The sequence below is a fragment of the Rhinatrema bivittatum genome, chromosome 2, assembly GCF_901001135.1.
Source record: "Rhinatrema bivittatum chromosome 2, aRhiBiv1.1, whole genome shotgun sequence".
NCBI classification, from domain to species: Eukaryota; Metazoa; Chordata; class Amphibia; order Gymnophiona; family Rhinatrematidae; genus Rhinatrema; species Rhinatrema bivittatum.
Window position 1 is genome coordinate 620,149,484 of NC_042616.1, and position 21,483 is coordinate 620,170,966.

A 21,483-nucleotide genomic window follows, 5' to 3' on the forward strand; every position below is an offset into this window, starting at 1 on the left:
AGTGACCTGTGATAATGAAGCAGAGCAGTAAACAGAAGGCAAAGGACTTTAGAGTCTGTTCTAGAAAAGATTGCTCCTTTAAAAGAATAAAGTTATTAAACAGACATACAACGCTGCACGGTTCTCTAAAGATTTAAGTCAGCTGAAGTGTAAACTTCAGAAATGTGAACAAAGGTGGTGGAAAGAATCCTCAATTTCTAATTTAGATCTGTACCGAGCAGCTTTGACTGAGTATAGGATTGTCTCAGATAATAAAAAATGAGTATTTCACACACTGTATTAACACAGTGCCTAGTTGACCCCATGAACTTTTTCATTTTGTTAAATCTCTGACTGATTCCTCTTTAGAGAGCAAACAAGAAGTTTGGTAGGGAAAAGTGAGATCTTTGTTCAGTTTTTCCAGGACAAAATAATAAAATTAGTCCAGCAATTTAATCACTGCTCATTAGTCCCAGATAATTATGTTTTTATGGAACGTATTGGATGGGAGCAATTTCATGATGAAAGAAATGACAGGGGTTATCGCTAATATGAATGATTCCCACTGCCCTTTATCAATATGAGAAATGATTTAAGACATTTTTTATCAAACTTTGTGAGCATGTCTTTAAATGAAGGTATAGTACCAGGGAGGACAACTTTCAAAGCTGCTTGCGCATACCCATCTACACATGTAGATGGGTACGCGCAAAGTTGCTACAGAATGTTATAACCTGCGCAAATGATATGCACAGGTTATAAAATATTGTGACCTGTGCGTTATGGAGAGCCAGTGGAGTTTTTTCAGGATGGGGGTGATGTGTGATGAGCGATTGGTGTTTGTGAGAGATCTGGCTGCTCCTTCACAAAACCACGATTGCCAGAGAAACCTGCGGTCCCAAAACACAGGCCTGCTTGCCATCCCCCACACAAAACTAGCCCGCCTTACCTCCACCAGACAACATACTTTCTCAGTAGCTGGCCCCACCCTCTGGAACAAGCTACCCTCCCAACTCAGACTGGAACCCTTCACCCAATCGTTTAAAAAACAATTGAAGACATGGCTATTCCACAAAGCCTACCAACACACAGGCTAACCCCCCTCACCCCACCCCTACCATACTCCCCCCCCAAGGCTCCTTAATCACAAGATATATATCGTTTACACGCCACACTGTGTACTCCATTACTGTCTCATGCCACTTTGTATATACTGTAACATAGTTTATTTTTTGAAGAGGCCCCCCTAGCCCAGTTCAACCTCTGACTCCCTCAACTTCCTATGCTTAATTTATATTGTTACTCTTGTTCTATGTTGACCCATTAAGGTTTAAGGTTACAATGTATAAATAGCATGACACCCCTGCCATGCTATCACACCTGTTATAATGTGAACCGATGTGATGTACTCCAACGAATGTTAGTATACAAAAGAAAATAAATAATAATAATAAAATATGAATGCAAAGGTGTGTGAGCATGCTCTTCTATGTAAAAACCACAAGCTGCACAAATTTGAACTTATCTGGATAAGTAATGGCAATACCATTTTTCAAACAAGTAAGACTGGCGGAATCAAGAGACTGTTCTATGAAGTTGGCCTATGTTTCTGGAATGAACTACCTGAAGAACTTAAGTGAGAAGAGTCTCTACTTAGATTCCTGAAACTCTTAAAAGCATATTTTTATCAACAGACCTTAAAAGACTTAGATATTAATTTTTGCTGATTTTAACATTTGTATTTTTTGCATTTGCATATTACATTTAGGTTTTACTTTATTAACTGGCTAATAAATGTGTCAAATCGACTTTAAAGGCAAAAGGCAAATCAATGCACCATATATTGATTCAGTTGCTTTTTAGATGAGATATGTGCATGGCAAAAATTAAATTGATGTTTGTTTTATGTACTTTTATTGATGAATTTATAATTGTTTTCATTTGTTAATTGTGGTTGCTTATTGTAGATTGTTTTATGTGATATTCTTTTTTATTATGATACAAGTATTTTATGTTTGTGTGATATTGATTATTATTATGAAGTTATTTTTAGTATGATTGTTTTTACTGCAACCCACCTAGTATTGTATATAGGTGGGATATCAATATTTAAAATAAATAGATAAGCATTTCAACTATCTAGTCTCCATTTTCTAAACCAGAGTTTATAAACTCAAAAACTCTCTTTAATGTTAAACATGTCAGTATCTTTGATGTGAACTACAAACTGAAATATCAATACATGCTCTTAGCAAGAGACATCAGGAGTAGAATGACATATGATAGAATAATTCAATAGAATATAAATGGCTTATTCTCTCTCTACAAGGATAGCCTTCTGTGCACTCTTACCACATAATTCAATAAATAAATTCCAACTGACCATGAGAGGTAATGAGCCTGTCCTTTTATCATTTTGCCTTCTATTTGCTTCTGTTTGATTTTGGCTAAATGCTCAGACGTACTGCTGGCCGATACAGTAAAAGTCACGAGAGAGCGATTTAGTATGCAAATGAGGGCCCGCGGTAAAAAGAGGCGCTAGGAACACTAGCGCATCCCTAGCGCCTCTTTTTTGACAGAAGCGGCGGCTGTCAGCGAGTTTGACAGCCGACGCTCAATTTTGCCGGCATCAGTTCTCAAACCCGCAGACAGCCATGGGTTCGGAAAATGGACGCCGGCATAATTGAGCATCCGTCTTCCGACCCATGGGCCGATTTAAAAAATTTTTTTTTAATTTTTGGGGCCTCCAACTTAATATCACTATGATATTAAGTTGGAGGGTGTACAGAAAAGCAGTTTTTTCTGCTTTTTTGTACACTTCACCGGCGCCGGCAGAAATTAACGACAGCATTTGGGCAGGCATTAATTTTTGAAAGTAAAATGTGTGGCTTCGCTGCACATTTTGCTTTCTGGATCACGCATGAATAACTAATAGGGCCATCAACATGTATTTGCAAGTTGCGGGCGCTATTAGTTTCAGGGGGGTTGGATGCGTGTTTTCGACGCGCTATTACCCCTTACTGAATAAGGGGTAAAGCTAGCGCGTCGAAAACGCGCATCCAAACGCGGGCTAACGGTGCGCTACTGTATCAGCCCGATAATGAGCAATTAGCTCAACAGTTTCAAGAAAGTTGCCAATTTATGGGTCACTTATCAGATTATTATCTCCTTGGAAGGCTAACCTTAGAGCAAGATATAAGGTAACATCCAACAATATTTACAATATTTCTTTCCATCTTTTTTCTTCTGTTAATATTGTTTTTGAATTTCACTGTCTACTCTATGTCCACCTGACAGTGACTGCTAAAATCCCTTCAACTGGCAGTAGCCAGTGTTCATTATGTTCATTATATAGCTTTTGCCATTTTTCATATTAGGTGAACATTTTTCACTTTTTGCCAACATACTGTAGAATCAGTGTAGTACTATTCTCTCCTGTTTTTAAGCCTTCATCTGAATGGTGTTAATGGTGATATTACCTGACTATCGTTTGAAAGTATTAAGTTGGACTCACATGATGCATTTGGCAGCTTTTCTCCATCATTAGTTGCCACCGACATAGTCTCCATATTAACATAATGTCCATCTTGCTTTTATTCATTTACTTTTCTAGTTAATATATTGCCTGTGCTAGACTGCAGAAAGGCCTTGTCAGTTTTGAATAACTGGAGGATGGATTTATATCCTTTAGCTTCTTTTTAGTTCCCTTTCTTTAATTTCCTTAAGTTTCTGGCTCTCTGTTGTGTGTAAATAAAAATATACCGGTATATCCTTTCCTTTCAGGCACTCTTTCCTATCCGTTTCAGGTCTTCTCTGTGAAATATTTAGACCACCAAATCTAAATTCTACCAACGAAACTGATAGCTTCCAGTATCCCTGGAAATCTCATATCAATGTCCCTTCCTGCTTATATCACACTTTGTCCCTCCCTTCTCTATCATTATGTCTGAGTGATTCTGGGACTTGTAGTTCTTGTAAGAGCATGTCATACAGGGCAGCATAAATCTGTCTGTCTCTCAATCTACAAGTACTAGAATTAACTGCACAAGCATGTTTTCTCTGTTCTACACCAGGGGCCGGGGCCAGCCAGCAACTCACTGATCCTAATGCTGCTTGTTCTGATTTTGACTGGCTCCAGAAAAGCTTGCAGCTTGGATATTTCACATAGCTTTCCAGAAATATCCTCAAGTATGACCTACATTTGAACCTTAGTTTTTCTTCTTATGGCAATAAGAAGCAACATTTAGGACCCTTGCGCTGTCGCACATGTGCGCACATTTGCCAGCGTGCACACATGGACGTGGCCATTTTATAACGTGTGCATATATGAGCGGCGTATACGCACGCATATTATAAAATCGGCTATACGTGTGTACAAGTGGGCACGATTTTATCTTGACACGTGCATCTGTGCGATTATGGTGACTCGAGAGTGTAAGTGGGGGAAATTTTAGTAGATATTCACGACAAAGCAATTTCCCAGTTTGTTCCCAGTCTGGCCCAATAAAGGAGAGGACTTCCTAAACCCCCTAGCTAACTTGCCTCCCTTTTATCCCATTAGCCCCGAGCTTTAAAACTTCACTGACTAGTCTAATTTTTTTTGTTACATGACTTACACGTCGTTCATAGCAGAAGTAAAGTTATGTGGTAGGGGATCCTGGCGCGTGCTTGTGCATGTAAACACTTATGCGCAGACTTCATGGTGCATGTCTCGCCCAGATCACGCCCACGCCCCAACCCTTATGCACATAAAATCGGGAGATATGCACAGCTTTCAAAATCTGCACGGCACGGCACGCAGCGCACTGAGTCACCGCGTGTTTCTCCCTGCTTTGATGCACATAGGAGTTTTAAAATCTACCAGTAAGGTTGCAGCCTGAGCCAGGCTCTCCTAGACCTCTGGTTCCCATAAGAACATAAGAAATTGCCATACTGGGTCAGACCAAGGGTCCATCAAGCCCAGAATCCTGTTTCCACAGTGGCCAATCCAGGCAACAAGTATCTGGCAAGTACCCAAACACTAAGTAGATCCCATGCTACTGATGCCAGTAATAGCAGTGGCTATTCTCTAAGACAATTTGATTAATAGCAGATAATGGACTTCTCCTCCATGAACTTATCCAAACCTTTTTTGAACCCAGCTACACAAACTGCACTAACCACATCCTCTGGCAACAAATTCCAGAGCTTAATTGTGCGTTGAGTGAAAAAGAACTTTCTCTGATTAGTTTTAAATGTGCTACTTGTTAACTTCATGGAGTGCCCTCTAGTCCTTCTATTATCCGAAAGAATAAATAACTGATTCACATTTACCCATTCTAGACCTCTCACAATTTCAAAGACATCTATCATATCCCCCCTCAGCCGTCTCTTTTCCAAGCTGAATAGCCCTAACCTCTTTAGCCTTTCCTTATAGGGGAGGTGTTCCACCACCTTTATCATTTTGTTCACCCTTCTCTGTACCTTCTCCATCGCAACTATATCTTTTTTCAGATGCAGCGACCAGAATTGTACACAATACTCAAGTTGCAGACTCATCATGGAGTGATACAGAGGCATTATGACATTTTCCGTTTTGTTCACTATTCCGTCCTAATAATTCCTAACATCCTATTTGTTTTATGTCTGCTGCAGCACACTGAGCTGATGATTTCAATGTATTATCCACTATGATACATAGATCTTTTTCCTGGGGGTAGCTCCTAATATGGAATCTAAAATCGTGCAACTAAAGCATGGATTATTTTTCCTATATGCATCACCTTGCACTTATCCACATTAAATTTCTTCTGCCATTTGGATGCCCAGTCTTCCAGTCTTGCAAGATCCTCCTGCAATTTATCACAATCCACTTGTGATTTAACTACTCTGAATAATTTTGTATCATCTGCAAATTTGATTACCTCACTCGTCGTTATTCCTTTCCAGATCATTTATATATATATTGAAAAGCACCAGTCCAAGTACAGATCCTTGAGGCACTCCACTGTTTACCCTTTTCCCCTGAGAAAATTAACCATTTAATCCTACTCTCTGTTTCCTCTTTCAACAAGTTTGTAATCCATGAAAGGACATCACCACCTATCCCATGACTTTTCAGTTTCCTTAGAAGCCTCTCACGAGGATTTTTGCCAAACGCTTTCTGAAAATCCAAATACACTACATCTACCAGTTTACCTTTATCCACATGTTTATTAACCCCTTCAAAAAAATGAGGCAGATTTGTGAGGCAAGACTTCCCTTGGGTAAATCTATTTTGACTGTATTCCATTAAACCATGTCTTTCTATATGTTCTGTGATTTTGATCTTTAGAATAGTTTCCACTATTTTTCCCGGCACTGAAGTCAGGCTCACTGGTCTGTAGTTTCCTGGATCGCCTCTGGAGCCCTTTTTAAATATTGGGGTTACATTGGCCACCCTCCAGTCTTCAGGTACAATGGATGATTTTAATGATAGGTTACACATTTTAACTAATAGATCTGAAATTTCATTGTTTAGTTCCTTCAGAACCCTGGGGTGCATACCATTTGGTCCAGGTGATTTGCTACTCTTCAGCTTGTCAGTCTGACCTACTACATGATCCAGGTTCACAGTGATTTGATTCAGTTCATCTGACTCATCACCCCTGAAAATCATCTCTGGAACTGGTATCTCCCCAACATCCTCATTAGTAAACACAAAAGCAAAGAATTCATTTAGTGTTTCTGCAATGGTCTTATCTTCCCTAAGAGCCCCTTTAACCTCTTGGTCATCTAATGGTCCAACCGACTCCCTCACAGGTTGCTTCGGATATATTTTTTAAAGTTTTTATTATGAGTTTTTGCCCCTCGGCAAAGTATATCCAGGTAAAAGTATATCCTCCCCTGTCCTTCCCCTATTCTTGGGCCCCAGACAAATACATATACATATATGAAACACAAAAAAAACCCTCACATTTTCTGTGAAATACAGGAAGTAAAAAAATGAAAGATTTAACCAGTTTTCCATGAAGCAGGGTGTCAAAACATGAACCCAAGTAATGCACCATGTATAAAAGAAAAAGCAATTCCAAAAATAAAACTGCATGTCATTTTGCTGAAATGAAATAAGGACTTGGATCTGAGAAAGAAATCTATTAGATCTTCTAGTTTTAGACTGTAATCAGTATTAAAGTTTCTGCTATTTACTAATGAACAGTGGAATTAAACTGGGCCAAGTTAGGTTTCCACAAAGCCATTTAGCGCAATAAAACATTCAACTTTAATTCTTCCCTGTGTAGATGCCAATAGAAAATATGTTGCTACACTGCAGCATTTTCGTGTGACTTTATGGTGTGCTTTGAACAGTACAGTGCTGCACTGCATGGCCACTCACATAGTCTTATCATAATGCATAGCAGCAGGAAAAAATATATATCTAAGTAGGTGATTTGATCAACTGGTGGGTAGAAAGATATAAATGTGCAGCAAGATATTTAAATTGAATTCACAAGCAGCACAGAAGGGCTTTTTGGGTGAGTTTCATGAAATTTGCTCATGCATTTATTTTTATACTTACTGCTTTGTAAGTTCTCTTTTGCCCGGCATGTTTTCTGATTTGTTCCCCATTAGGTCCAGTTTCCACGTGCATGGAATAGATAATGTCAAAGAAATCTTCCACCACAGCCACCCTCCTTAAAGATAGCTTTTCATCTACACCTACTCCATCCTGCAGAAAAAAGAGATAACGAGAAATGGAGAATGAATAGGTAAATTATGATCAGCAAGTAAAACAACCCCCTTTTGGGGAAAAATGATGCAACAAAGTCCCTTCTAGTTGGAATTGAAATTGATCAGCCTAGAAGAATACTTGACAAGTTAATGAGCAAAGTATTAAACATTCCCCAGGATCACCTTAGAATGGCGCTGTTCAAACAGGATGGTCATTTGAACTGACACAATCTATGGAGAATAGCTTTTCATTATCTCTCATTTATTTTTATACTAAGCTACTCATTTAAGCATTCCATCTGCTTAACTGTTTTTCTTTTTTTTTTTTCCATTTAATTTTTTTTTTTAGCTCCAACTGATTTAATTCACACATGTTCCGAAAAGAATGGCTGAATTTGCAAAAAGTTTCAAACCTGTGAGCAGAAACACCATCTCCAAGGCTTCAAACTGCCTTCCTAAAAAGATGGTAATTATTCAAAAGTTTCACATCTGTGTCAGTCCACCATTTTTGTACGTATTACCGCCTGGCCAGTGCTGCTTGTGTACACCTCTAATTCATGCAGGTGCACTATTCAGGACTCAAAACTCTCAATCATTGTGACAGCAGCACATGCAGCATGCTAAGTTATCAAACCTGATCATCGATTTCTCTGGGAACAATGTGAGATCAGTTCTCAGTCTTTCAATTCCCCTGGGTTTTTCCAAACACTTCCGTTTAAAAAACTGATCTCAAAAAGTGTGCTTAGTAATAAAAAAAAAAAAAAAAAAAATCAAACCAGTGAGCAAGGAGACACAAAATCAACACAGAATAAAATATTTAAACAAAAACCAAGAACAGCTATTAATGAATAAATAAAAAACCCACAGGATAACCATACCACAACAGATTATAGTACACAAAAATGTAGTATAGAAAAACTTGATGTTATTTAAAAAGTAGTAATACTACTAGTCTACTGACTTACAAAAAAATGTGCTATAGTGCCTCATGAGAAAAACTGATCACATACCAGAAAGAAACCCCTCTAAGCAAGATAAATGAAACTTTACCATAAATGAAGACTAACATATATTATAAACCTCATGGATTGGAAATCCTGCATTCTGAAAGGCTGATACTGAATATTTTGTTTACTTCAGACGCCCATTATCTGACTGGTGACAACCTCGGGCATAAACAAAATGTTCAGAGCGATGCTTCTAAAACAGTTTTCAGTTAAAGGAATATTATTTTAGCTTTGTCTTTTGTCAACCCAGAGTGAGATGTATAATAGTACAAACTTGGCACCAGGTATTTCCTCTTGTTACTGCCCCATGTTGTGCTGCAACCTTCAGCAGTACCAGGCCATTAACTGCCAGCACGTACCTTCTACTGCAGCTTTGCAACACTGTGCATAGGCCCACAAACACAATTTTACCAAACGTTTTCACAGAGAGTTTACTTAAAGGGTAGTATAGAAACCAAACAGTTTACCACCACTACAGTAGCAAGCAGTTTCCCTATATCAGGGCTTCTAGGATATTAATTAGCATGTTCCTTGTATCTGAACTCAACACATCTCAAGAAAATTAAGTGCTGCCAGTTATACTGATATCCAAGCCAAATATCTACCTGAAGCAACTGCCAGCAAACTGTGATCATCTTCCTTGGGTGTTCAAGGGTCCATCAACACAGCTGCTGTCTCCTAGGCAGAGCTAGTCATACATATTAAGTCATAAATCATAAGCGCTTATTGGCCTAGCAGAAGAATATTATTAATTGATTTGGAGAACTGATCACCCTTGAGGCGGGGGGAGCAGGGTCACATATAAACACATGTACCACACACTAGTGCACTGGAAATGATATGGGGGGAGCTCAACAAACATTTAGACATGATTAGAAAATGTGCAAGTACTCTAGGGGGTTATTTAGTTATATATTGCCTAGGGCCCCTGACAATTATAGCACAAAGGTCAGCATGAGATAAATGCAAAGGATCTCAGAGACCGACTAGGTTATACGGCAAGCGCCAGGAACAAAACTGGGCAGACTCAATGGACTTTAACAGCCAACATTTTCTCTGCTCCAACATTTCTCTTATCTGGATGCTAACAAAACAAACCATACATCATAAATGAGGGGGTGAAAAAAAGTCAATCTGGACCGGAGGAGAATTAGCAAAGGAGCCCGTTGAATATCAGGAGGTGATTTATTCCGGTGAGAGGACACTAGGGAGAAGGACCAGGGGAAAACCTGCAGTGTTGCATCAGGAATGGGCAGACTGGTTAGGCCTTGCGTTCCTTACCTGCTATTTGTTTCTAAAGTGCATGAGCATCCTGATGAGAACCAGATGGGAAGGGGAGCACCGTATGCTAAAGGAGTAACTGCGAGAGGAGGCCTACTTAGTACGAGGGATACAAAGACAATGCAGGAGCTTGGGATCAGGGAGGGTGTGAAGCAGAGCAGCGCTGAATAAAAAGTAGGAAGATAAAGAGTCAGCCAGGCCATAAATGTAAGTATTAAGTGAAAACTGGAAGTTTGAACAGTGTGCAGGACCTGACCATGAAGCGAAACTAGGAGAGGAGGGGCATGAGAGTATCAAGGCAGCTGGAAGAGAAACCTAGCAGTGGAGTTCGATATATCATTAGCCACCTGGCTGACAGACCTGCCAAGGATCCATCATGGGAAGGGTCAGTCCTTTTTCCAATACAAAATGAACTTTTTTTTTTTCAACACTGTCTTTCAAGAATAAGTCCTCTTGTCCTCTGAATAGGAGATTCAAGTACATTCTCCATTTACCTTTAAAATGCTTTTTGTTCAACTACAGGCAACTCTAGGCCCATGGAGAGGACAGTTATATAATATACACAACCAGAACTTTAACTGCTTCAACAATAAATATACACTCTGCAGGACTAAAAATTACATTTCAATTTTTTTTTTAAATGTGTAGATGGACTAAAGAGTTGAAATCTACTTGATAGTAATGACACTCAGAAATTCTGTGATGCATGATACAAATGCAGTATGAAAATTTACAGACAAGTGAAGGCATGAATGAGTTATAACATCTCACCAGCAACAGATAACACAGAGGCCCTTATTCAATAAGTAGTGAATGTTCAAAGTGTTGCATAAGTAGCATATACACACATATAAGCAGCATCTACTCGCATGCATGCTATTTTATAAGCAGCAAATATTCATGCGTACTTTTGCTTTTGCACGCACAGAGATACGTGGAAAAAGGAGGCAGTCTAAGGCGTTTGAGGGCAGGGCCAACATTTATGCGTGCAAGTTTCTATTTTAAAAGACGCGTGTGTCTATTTCCAGTTTACGTGCTTAATTTTACACCTGCTTATTATCTTGTGTAAATAATATTAAACGTGTTTATGCACTATTGGTCGAGTAGGAGGTTTGGGTGAACTGTGGAGAATTCAGGTTGAAGAACCTGGAGGGTCTCCATGACCTGGAGAAGGAACTGGGAGAACTGGTGGAGTAGTTGGTAAAACTGGTAATTTCAATTACATGATCAAGTTTTAAAACAAACCAATTTACAAATAAGGCCTACTTTATTTTTCTGCGTAAAGTATACTTGCATCTAATTTTTTAAAATAGGTAGGAAAAGTTTGCACTTTCAGTGCATTGAATGTGTTCATACAAGCGTACATTCGCACATGTTTTGAGGATAAGATACACATATTTCATAAAATGCACATATCTGATTTATTAAGTGCTAAAATACTATCGTACATCTGTGTGCTGCCATACAGGCACTATATGCCGTTGTGCACACTGGGGTAGATTTTAAAAGGGTGCGCACGGGTGTATAAGTGCGCGCACTACCCGGCGCGCATACATGTACACCCGATTTTATAACTTGCACGCGCAGGCACACGCAAGTTACATAATCAGGGGTAGGCGCGTGCAAGGGGGTGCACAATTGTGCACCCCCTTGCACGCGCCAAGCCGCACTACCTTCCCCCGTTCCCTTCCCCCTAGCTTGACCTTCCCACCCCTTCCCCTAACCTTTCCCCCCTCTAGCCCTACTCTAACCCCCCGACCCTTGTTTTAATTTTTGTGCCTGCCGGCATGTGATCCTCCAACACAGCAGCAATGGCCGCTGTGTCGGAGGCCTCTGGCCCCACCACCGCCCTGCCCCGGAGCACCCCTGACTGCCCAAGCCCCACCCCACCCCTTTTTGCAAGCCCCGGGACTTACACGTGTCCTGGGGCTTTATGTGCATCGCCGGGCCTTTTTAAAATAGGCCCGGTGCACGTAACCCCCCTACGTAAGGCTTTTAAAATCCGGCCCATTAGTTTGAAAGTTAGCCTCTATGGATTTTTTTCTAGGTTATAAAAGTCCTTATTGATTAAAGTCCCACGTTTGTTGTTCAATTTATGACTGAAAATAAATGAAGAAAACATAAGAAAAATATGTATTTAAGGGTAGATTTTAAAACGCGTGCACGCTCGTCCATGTGCGCACGCTACCCGGCGTGCGCACATGGACACGCCGATTTTATAACATGCGTGCACTGCTGCGCGCATGTTATAAAATATGTGGGCTGTGCACACATATGCGCTGGATTTTATAATCCACGCTCATATGTGCGGGCGGCGCACGCAAGGTGGGGGTAAAAATATGGAAATTCATGCGGCGACGAGATCGGGGCTCCTCCAGTTCCCTCCCAGAGTGCTCCAATTTAGGAGCAGACTGGAAGGGAACTTCCTACCCGCTACCCCAACCTCCCTTCCCCTTCCCCTCTCCTACCCACCCTCTAACTTACCTTTTTTTTTTGTTTTACCTTTTCTTCTACAAGTTACTTCAGGGCCTGACCTGAAGTAACTTGCGAACGCCTGCCGGCGTTCGAGGCTCCGAGATAGTGATGAATGGTGCTGTCCCGGCCCGCCACCCGGCCCCTTCCCGCTCCGCCCCCTGGACTGCCCCTCCCCACCCCCGGGACCGCCCCCTCATGGAGGCCCGGCTCTTATGCGTGTTACAAGTATTATGCACGTGTCCAGGCCTCTTCTAAAATGCGCGCAGCGTACGCAAGGCCCGGCCAAACGCATAACCCCCGTATTTTGCGCGCGGGGGGGGGGGGGGTGTTTAAAATCATCCCGTTATTTATTTAAAATGACTTCTATCCCACTCCCTCCAGAGTTCATGGTCGGGTACAATACTACATACATTATAAACACAAGTAAAACAATAACCAGAAAACAGAAACAGCTGACAAACAAAAATCCTAATGCAGGAGAATTACAAAGTATCCTGGATGAGAGATCGTACTGGTGTGCTGGGTAAAAATGAAAGGCTTCTGTTAAGAATCCGGTTCCTGTATTAGATCTGTAAGTTCGATGTTAAACAGGAAAGTCTTCTGGGCTTTTCTGAATTCTTTAGAGTCTTCAATAATACGTAACTGCAGAGGTAATGAATTCCTCCTGTGAGGGGGCCAGAGAATGGAAAAGGCTGTTTCTCTTGCTGAGTCAAGTCTGGCAAACCTGTGGGAACGAATCTCCAAGAGGAGCTGGCTAGAAGACCGGAGGGAGCGGCTTGGTGTATATGTTGTAAGTGCTGCACTTATCCATGGGGAAGTGCGATGGTATAACAAATAATGAATAATCTGCACTGCATCATGAGCGATGGAACAGGAAGCCAGTGCAAACTGAATAATATAGGAGTGATGAGTGCGTAGGCCTTGGAGCCAGTTAGCAGAATTTTGGATGATTTGTAGAGCTGCGACCGAGCATCGTGAAAGACCAGTATATAAAGAGTTGCAGTAATTGCTTGATGAAAAAAACAAAAGACTGGAGTACAGTTCTCAAATCGGAAATGCTTAGAAATGGTGTTAAATGTCTAAGTAGTTTTAACTTTGCGAAACAATTTTGGATGACAATGGAAGTGTGCGGTGTTAAGGAAAGGTGTTGATCCAGCGTGAAGCCTTAGGTTACATACTGTACTTTGTTGGAGCTTTAATTTATTTTGAAAACAGAGAGAGTCAGGGACCTCATTTTGCAAACAGAGACCGAGGATAAGAATTTCTGTTTTTTAAGAGTTTGGGCGAGACTGTTGTGTGTTAACCAACTTTTTATGGAATTGAAGAACAGAGTTGCAAAATTAACAGTTGCAGACCATGATAATGTTTTTAGCTTTAATTTGTTTTCCATTTTCTATCCACATTCCTCTCGAAAGAGAATAATTTTCTTGAAAAGGCGGTCTCTGTGTGCATGATTTTTTTTTTTGTTTGTTTATCCAACAGATTGAATTTTTGTCTCTCTTTATCCTTTTGTTCTTTCATATTTGTGTGGGGGATTTGCTGTTGTTGTTCTATGTCTAAACTAAACATAATTGTTAACTATTGTTTGTCTCCTTTTATGTGGGTGTGCTGCTGAGCATTTACGGGATATTTCCTGCCCCTCCCACTATTATAGTATGAGTGTGGTTCTAATTAGCCTGCTAATTCTTTACAGCTATTCATGATATTGTTTGAAATGATTTACAATTGGACTGGCCAGGTGGCCCGGGGCTGCCATATGCAGAGCACCCCAGTTCGAGTCCCAGATCGGGCGTTCTGCACCCTGAGTTGCCTGGGGCTGAGGGTCCCGTGAAGGAAAGCATTCACAGCCCCTAGGAGCGTGGGGGAGGGGTAGAAGTAATCATGGTCATCATTAAGGGCAACAGCCAATGGCTGGATTTAGAGCCCAGGGTACAGGGGGTCTGGAAAGGGCCCTATTGCATGGCTCCTGGCCCCAGGACCGTTACTGTATTGACCAGATTAGGAACAGTGGGAGGGTAGAGGCTATTTAAATGGGGAAAAAACAAATCTCTGGATAGTTGTGAAAATGAAGATAGTGGCAGCAGAATCCTAGCACAGGTTCTGACTGAGCTGACAGAAAAAAAGAAGAAAGGAGGAACCTAGCAGGCGAAAAGTAAAAGATTTACAATTTATAACATGGTTTAGAGGTTTATATGGAGATTCAGTTGTGCATGTTTGATCTGCTCAGCTGAAACCGTTGTACACATTTGTCATGTTTGGTGTTAATGTTCAGCTCTTTCTTAAAAGATAGAACTATAAGTAAATAGAAAGGTGCAGTTTTTATTGAAATTATCTCATTAAAACCTTGCCAGTTCCACTGTCATCGCTGGGGAACTGTGAAGCTCCAAGGCCAGACTGATTTGATCTAAACTGAAGTGTTCCTCATGGAAACTTACAGATAATGACCCTAATTTAACTTCATTCTTCACGAAATCTAAATTATGGCAATGGTTTTCCCATTATCTATTTCATCCATACAGCTGTGCATTCTGTTAGATTTATTAATCAATGTTTTCTCAGGCTAGTGCAAAAATGTGTGCACTAACTGATATAATGAACACAGATCTCGAATGCATGCCACAAATGTATTAAGTTATCTAATAAAAACATATTCAATATTATTTATTGATTCATTTTTGTTGCTTGCCTTTCCAATAACTGCCCAAGGTGAAACACAGTCAACATACAACAAACATACAATAAATATAAAATAAATATTCAATGTAATACAAATAATAAAAACACCATATGACATGATAAAAGCATATAACATAATAAAACCACAGACAGAAACAGCAGATTACTCAGGAACAGGAGGGGAGGGGGAGAGCCAGAAGCAGAAAATGCAAAACAAGGAATAGCTACTCTGCTGCCTAATCCAGCCCCTCCCCTCATTTTAGTGACCTCCTCCCCTTCTGTCTGCAGGGAACAGGAGGGAAGGACTGAAGATGAAGTGGACAGCATAACAAAGAATTCAACATTAGTCTGTGTTTTTCTATTTCTAATTTATGGTCATATATTTTGCATTTGATAATCTGTGTTCTGCATGTATGACCAAGAAGAGGCATTGTGCTAGTGTGTGGATTCTGTGTAGGGATCTGTAACAGCCCAGCTTATTCTGTTTTTCTAATAAGAGGTATATTGATGTTATATGGTCAGATGTAATATTTCAGTGTTAACTTTTCACATATAGGTTGCTGCTGTTTGATTTTTTGGAGTTAGTGCTTTTTTGGTATAGTATGTTTACTATATAGGTTCTAGTGAATTCTTTGCAGTTTCTACACTAAGCTCAGTGTGCAAATCGCAGGAGATATGCGTGTGGCCGGGCCGTGTGTGCGCCAAATGCATTTCCAGAATGGCTCGGCCACGCGCATATCTCCCATTATGCGGTGAAGTACCAGGCTTTTAAAAAGGGGGCAGGCCGGGGGAGGGCCGAGGGCAAAGGTCTGGGCAGATTGGGAGTCGGCTGGGACAGCAGCATTAGGCGCTGTCCCAGTGAAGTGCGCACTAGCAGCTGGCCAGCGCACACAACTTACTTCATCTCCTGAGCTAAGTTAGAAAACAAAAAAGATTTGATTAGTTAGATGGGGATTAGGGGTTAGGGCAGACAGGGGAAAAGGGAAGAAGGATAGGAGCAGACTGGGAGGGAACTAGGCAAAGGCCTGATCGCGTCACCTCGCGTTTATTACAAAATACCCCCCTTGCACGCACATATTATAAAATCGGCGCATCCCTTTTAAAATTTACCTTTAAGTATTTAGTAATGAAGTAAGCCACTTAAGAGATTACCTTAAACCAATGAGATGGCAGTCTCAGTGCATAACTCACATGCACTTTTGAAAGATTGCATGTGTATGATCACTTTTAAAGACCCTTGTGGTCTATGCTGCCCCTCCTGATGCAGCTTCCAACGAAACACAGCCCTTGTTGGGGGACTGATTCTGTATTTCAAAACGGACTCTAATCTTTTTCTAAGCCTCTACGACTGCCTGCTCGGTAACTTTGGAGAATAATAATAAATGGATTATTTTCCTTAAGGCATTTTTGTGTGCAGATTGATGTGAGTTTGATCTAACATACTCGTTTCATTGTGAATTTTGCCTTTGTGTGTTATTGCTTCTCTGCTTACTTATTAGCTTTCTTTTAATTTATATATTTATATATTCTATGATTTTTTTAAGGTTTACTGTATCTTCAAAAATCACAGATGACTCATTCATCAGACACTGCAGCAAGATTTCTTTCCTGCCATTCCCCACCCCAACCATTAACTTTTAGGCCCATAGTCACCCCTTGAGATTTTGATCATTAAATTCAACAGTCATTATGACCACACCATCCATCCAGAGCAATCCTGTAAAAAAATGTAATTGGACATCATACTTTTAAAATATTAAACTTTGTTTCATATATATATATATATATATATATATATATATATATATAGATAGATAGATAGATATATGATATAACTACATATAATACATAAGTATACAGTATATATAATATGCACTGTTATGCTCAGGCTTGTGAACCTTTGGGCTGACGGGAGGATGGTAAACCTTTGGAAAAGATCCGTAGGTTCTCCCGTCGGGAGGCGAGGCAGGAACAGAAGATGTGACCAGCTGACCCTCGGCACTGTAGACAGAGACGAATGTGGAGGCAGACGAAGAGTCGTGACGCCGAGGAACAGAAGTGTGTCCGCCTCTGGAAGTCTGCGGTTCCCCCAGGAGGAGCCCGTAGGGACCCGGACCGCTGGGACTTAGGTGAACCTTTGAGAGGTCAAGGAAATGGACGTTCGGTGCAAGGGCTGACTGGAGCGTCACCCCTGGAAGCCCGTGGTCCCCCCGGAAGGAGCCCGTAGGGACCTGGGCCGCTGGGACATAGGTGGGCCCTTGGAGATAATGGTCAGGAGGAAGTCCAAGGTCAAGTGCCAGAGGGCCGTTGCTTACCAGTCCGAGGTCACACACCGAGGGATCACCACTTACCAGTCTGAAGTCACACACCAGAGAATCACCACTTGCCAATCCGAAGTCAGGAACCAGGAACACCAAGACGAAACAGGAACAAGGAAGCAAGACACTGGAACTCACCGAAGCAAGCAGACCTGACCAACGTAGGACGTTGCCAAGTCAAGGAATGAGCAGAGGAAGCCTCCTTATATACTTCCTCTGCTCTGGATCATTGGAAGCAGGTGAGTATCATTAAAGGGATCAGGTCCCTTTAAATCAAGCAAGGGGGCACTGCCTCATGCCTAAAGATGGCGGCGGCCATCTTAGATTTCTTCCGTGGAGGAAAGCCAGCAGAACATCGCGAGGGAGGAACAGGGACGGCTCCCTACCCAGCGGCCAGACTGCGGACCAGCCCCGGAGTGACGGGCACCAGCCGGGGGGGAATAATTCAGGAGTTGTTGCGGCGGGTCGCCACCGCGGTGGAGGTAGGGGGCCGTGCCCGTGGATGGCCATGGGCGCGGAACACAATGCACTTATTATATATACTTATCATTACATTTAAACTATCAAGGTTCACCCATGGTACCTAATTCCCTTTCACTATAGTGCTAAACTTTCAAAAGGGAAACTTTGATAAAATGAGAAAAATAGAAAAAAACTGAAAGGAGCAGCTACAAGGGTAAAACGTGTGCAAGAGGCATGGTCATTGTTAAAAAATACCATCCTGGAAGCACAGTTCACATGTATTCCACACATTAAGAAAGGTGGAAAGAAGGCAAAACGATTACCGGCATGGTTAAAAGGGGAGGTGAAAGAAGATATTTTAGCCAAAAAATCTTTATTCAAAAATTGGAAGAAGGATCCAACAGAAGAAAATAGGATAATGCATAAACGTTGGCAAGTTAAATGTAAGACATTGATAAGACAGACTAAGAGAGAATTTGGTCGTAGAGGCAAATACTCACAGTAAAACTTTTTTAAGTATATCAGAAGCAGAAAGCCTGTGAGGGAGTCAGTTGGACTGTTAGATGATCGAGGGGTTAAAGGGGCAATTAGAGAAGATAAGGCCATCGCGGAAAGATTAAATTATTTTTTTGCTTCAGTGTTTACTGAAGAGGATGTTAGGGAGATACACGTATCAGAGAAGGTTTTCATGGGTGATGATTCAGATGGACTGAACCTAGAAGATGTGGTAGGCCTGAATTATAAACTGAAGAGTAGTAAATCACCTGGACCGGATGGTATACACCCCAGGTTTCTGAAGGAACTCAAAAATGAAATTTCAGACCTATTAGTAAAAATTTGTAACCTATCATTAAAATCACCATTGTACCTGAAGACTGGAGGGTGGCTAATGTAACCCCAATATTTAAAAAGGGCTCCGGTGATCCGGGAAACTACAGACCAGTTAGCCTGACTTCAGTGCCAGGAAAAATAGTGGAAAGTGTTCTAAATATCAAAATCACAGTACATATAGAAAGACATAGTTTAATGGAACAAAGTCAGCATGGCTTTACCCAAGGCAGGTCTTGCCTCACAAATCTGCTTCACCTTTTTGAAGGAGTTAATAAACATGTAGATAAAGGTGAACCGGTAGATGTAGTATATTTGGATTTTCAGAAGGCGTTTGACAAAGTTCCTCATGAGAGGCTTCTAGGAAAAGTAAAAAGTCATGGGATAGGTGGCAATGTCCTTTCGTGGATTACAAACTGGCTAAAAGACAGGAAACAGAGAGTAGGATTAAATGGACAATTTTCTCAGTGGAAGGGAGTGGGCAGTGGAGTGCCTCAAGGATCTGCGTACTTTTCATTATATTTATAAATTACCTAGAAAGAAATATGAGTGAGGTAATCAAATTTACAGATGACACAAAATTGTTCAGAGTAGTTAAAACACAAGCAGATTGTGATAAATTGCAGGACGACCTGAGACTGGAAAATTGGGCATCTAAATGGCAGATTAAATTTAATGTGGATAAGTGCAAGGTGATGCATATAGGAAAAAAATAACCCATGCTATAGTTACACAATGTCAGGTTCCATACTAGGAGCTACCACCCAAGAAAGAGATCTAGGCGTCATAGTGGATAACACATTGAAATCATCGGTTCACTGTGCTGCTGCAGTCAAAAAAGCAAACAGAATGTTTGTTAAAAGGTGAATGTTTGTTAGAAGGGGAATGGTAAATAAAATGGAAAATGTCATAATGCCTCTGTATCATTCCATGGTGAGACCGCACCTTGAATACTGTATACAATTCTGGTCGCCACATCTCAAAAAAGATATAGTTGCGATGGAGAAGGTACAGAGAATGGCAACCAAAATGATAAAGGGAATGGAACAGCTCCTCTCTGAGGAAAGACTAAAGAGGTTAGGAGTTTTCAGCTTGGAGAAGAGACAGCTGAGGGGGGATATGATAGATAGGGATGTGAATCGTTTTTGAACGATTAAAATTATCGTCAGATAATTTTAAAATCGTCCAAAATCGTTAGAGTGCAGATACAATACAAATGCCCCGATTTATCGTCAGGGGCATTTGTATTGTATCGTTAAATAGGGCGCGAGAAAACCGGCACACCAAAAAAACCCTAAAACCCACCCCGAACCTTTAAAAGAAATCCCCCACCCTCCCGAACCTCCCCAAAATGTTTTAAATTACCTGGGGTCCATTGGGGGTTCCCGACGCAATGTCCCTCTCTCTCTCTGGCCATGGCTGCGTTGAGAAATGGCGCCGGTGGCCCTTTGCCCTTATCATGTGACAGGGCAAAGGTAGCGCCGGCGCCATTTTGTTTCCTGGCTCCCGACGTCACGCCTGCTGGAGATCGTCCCCGGACCCCCGCTGGACCCCCAGGGACTTTTGGCCAGCTTGGGGGGGGCCTCCTGACCCCCACAAGACTTGCCAAAAGTCCAGCAGGGGTCCGGGAGCGACCTCCTGCACGCGGGCCGTATTGCCAATCTTCAAAATGGCGCCGGCGCTACCTTTGCCCTCACTATGTCATACGGGCGACAGTATGCTTAAGTCATGGGAGATGCTTTTCTATATCTATGCTGATGGCATACAGTTTTTCTTCTTTGTTGGACTAAGGGTGATTTTTCAGAAACCATGTTTCAGCATTGCATGAAGACCATTACTGAATGGTTACACCAGAACATGTTGGCTTTGAATTTAAATAAAACTTTGACATTGCGAATAGGGCAAGGCTCTTCTGAGTGTGCTTTGAGACCTCTTAAAAGTCTTTTGGCCTTTGATTTATTTTGAAAAATATTACAAAATCTGTTATTCTGGCAGTTGGACTATTGTAACAGTCTTTGCATAGGTCTCCGTAAAACCTATGTTAGAGTGCTTCAGTTCATTCAAAACTCTGCCGCAAGGTATTGATGAATATTAAACAAACTGTCCATATTACTCCTATGTTAATGGGCTTCACTGGCTACCTATGAAAAACCATGCAAAATTTAAATTAGTTGTTATCATTCACATTGATTATATTTGCTTGGTTTATCATAAACTACAAGGTTATCAACTTGCATGCAAACTATGTTCATCAAGGGAGAAACTATTAGTGATTAATTCTCTTCATACGTTTAAACTACAATCCCTGTGTTGTCAGACCTTTTCATGCATTATGGAATAAACTTCCAGCTACATGCAGAAAGGGATATTTTAAAAAAAAAACTTTTGACTGATTTTTTTTTTCATTTAATGGATTCTATTTTATCTATTATTGTTTGTTAAATGTCTGTTAAATGTATTATGACTGTCAAAGTATAATCCGCTCTGGACTATATTTATTAGGAAATTGTGGAATATAAATCAGAATGGCCCTTGAGTTTTTCTGGAAGACTGGAGGGTGGTGGGGAGGATGTGCCATGTGCTGAAAATCTCCCTCTTGGCAGCTCTGATAGATGTGTGCTTGGGCTGGAAGGAGGAAGCACGCGGCTGCCCTCCTAGTAGTGGGCTGGCATCATCAGATTAATAGGGGGTTGGAGGGAAGGGGGACAGTGCTGGGATCGGGGAGGAGAGGGAGAGGGGTCAGTCAACATGGAAAATATAAAAAGGGA

The 21,483-nt window shown here is 41.1% G+C and overlaps 1 protein-coding gene across 3 annotated transcripts in view; it reads right to left on the minus strand.

The window, feature by feature from the left end:
• Positions 1-21,483, minus strand: part of NOL4 (nucleolar protein 4) — an 856,374-nt gene that overhangs the window by 502,968 nt on the left and 331,923 nt on the right. For all 3 annotated transcript variants that reach the window (XM_029591209.1, XM_029591207.1, XM_029591206.1), the window contains exon 2: positions 7,517-7,666. In XM_029591209.1, coding sequence (XP_029447069.1) covers positions 7,517-7,588 — 72 coding nt within the window. In that variant the 5' untranslated portion in view covers positions 7,589-7,666. The remainder of the gene's footprint in view (positions 1-7,516; positions 7,667-21,483) is intronic.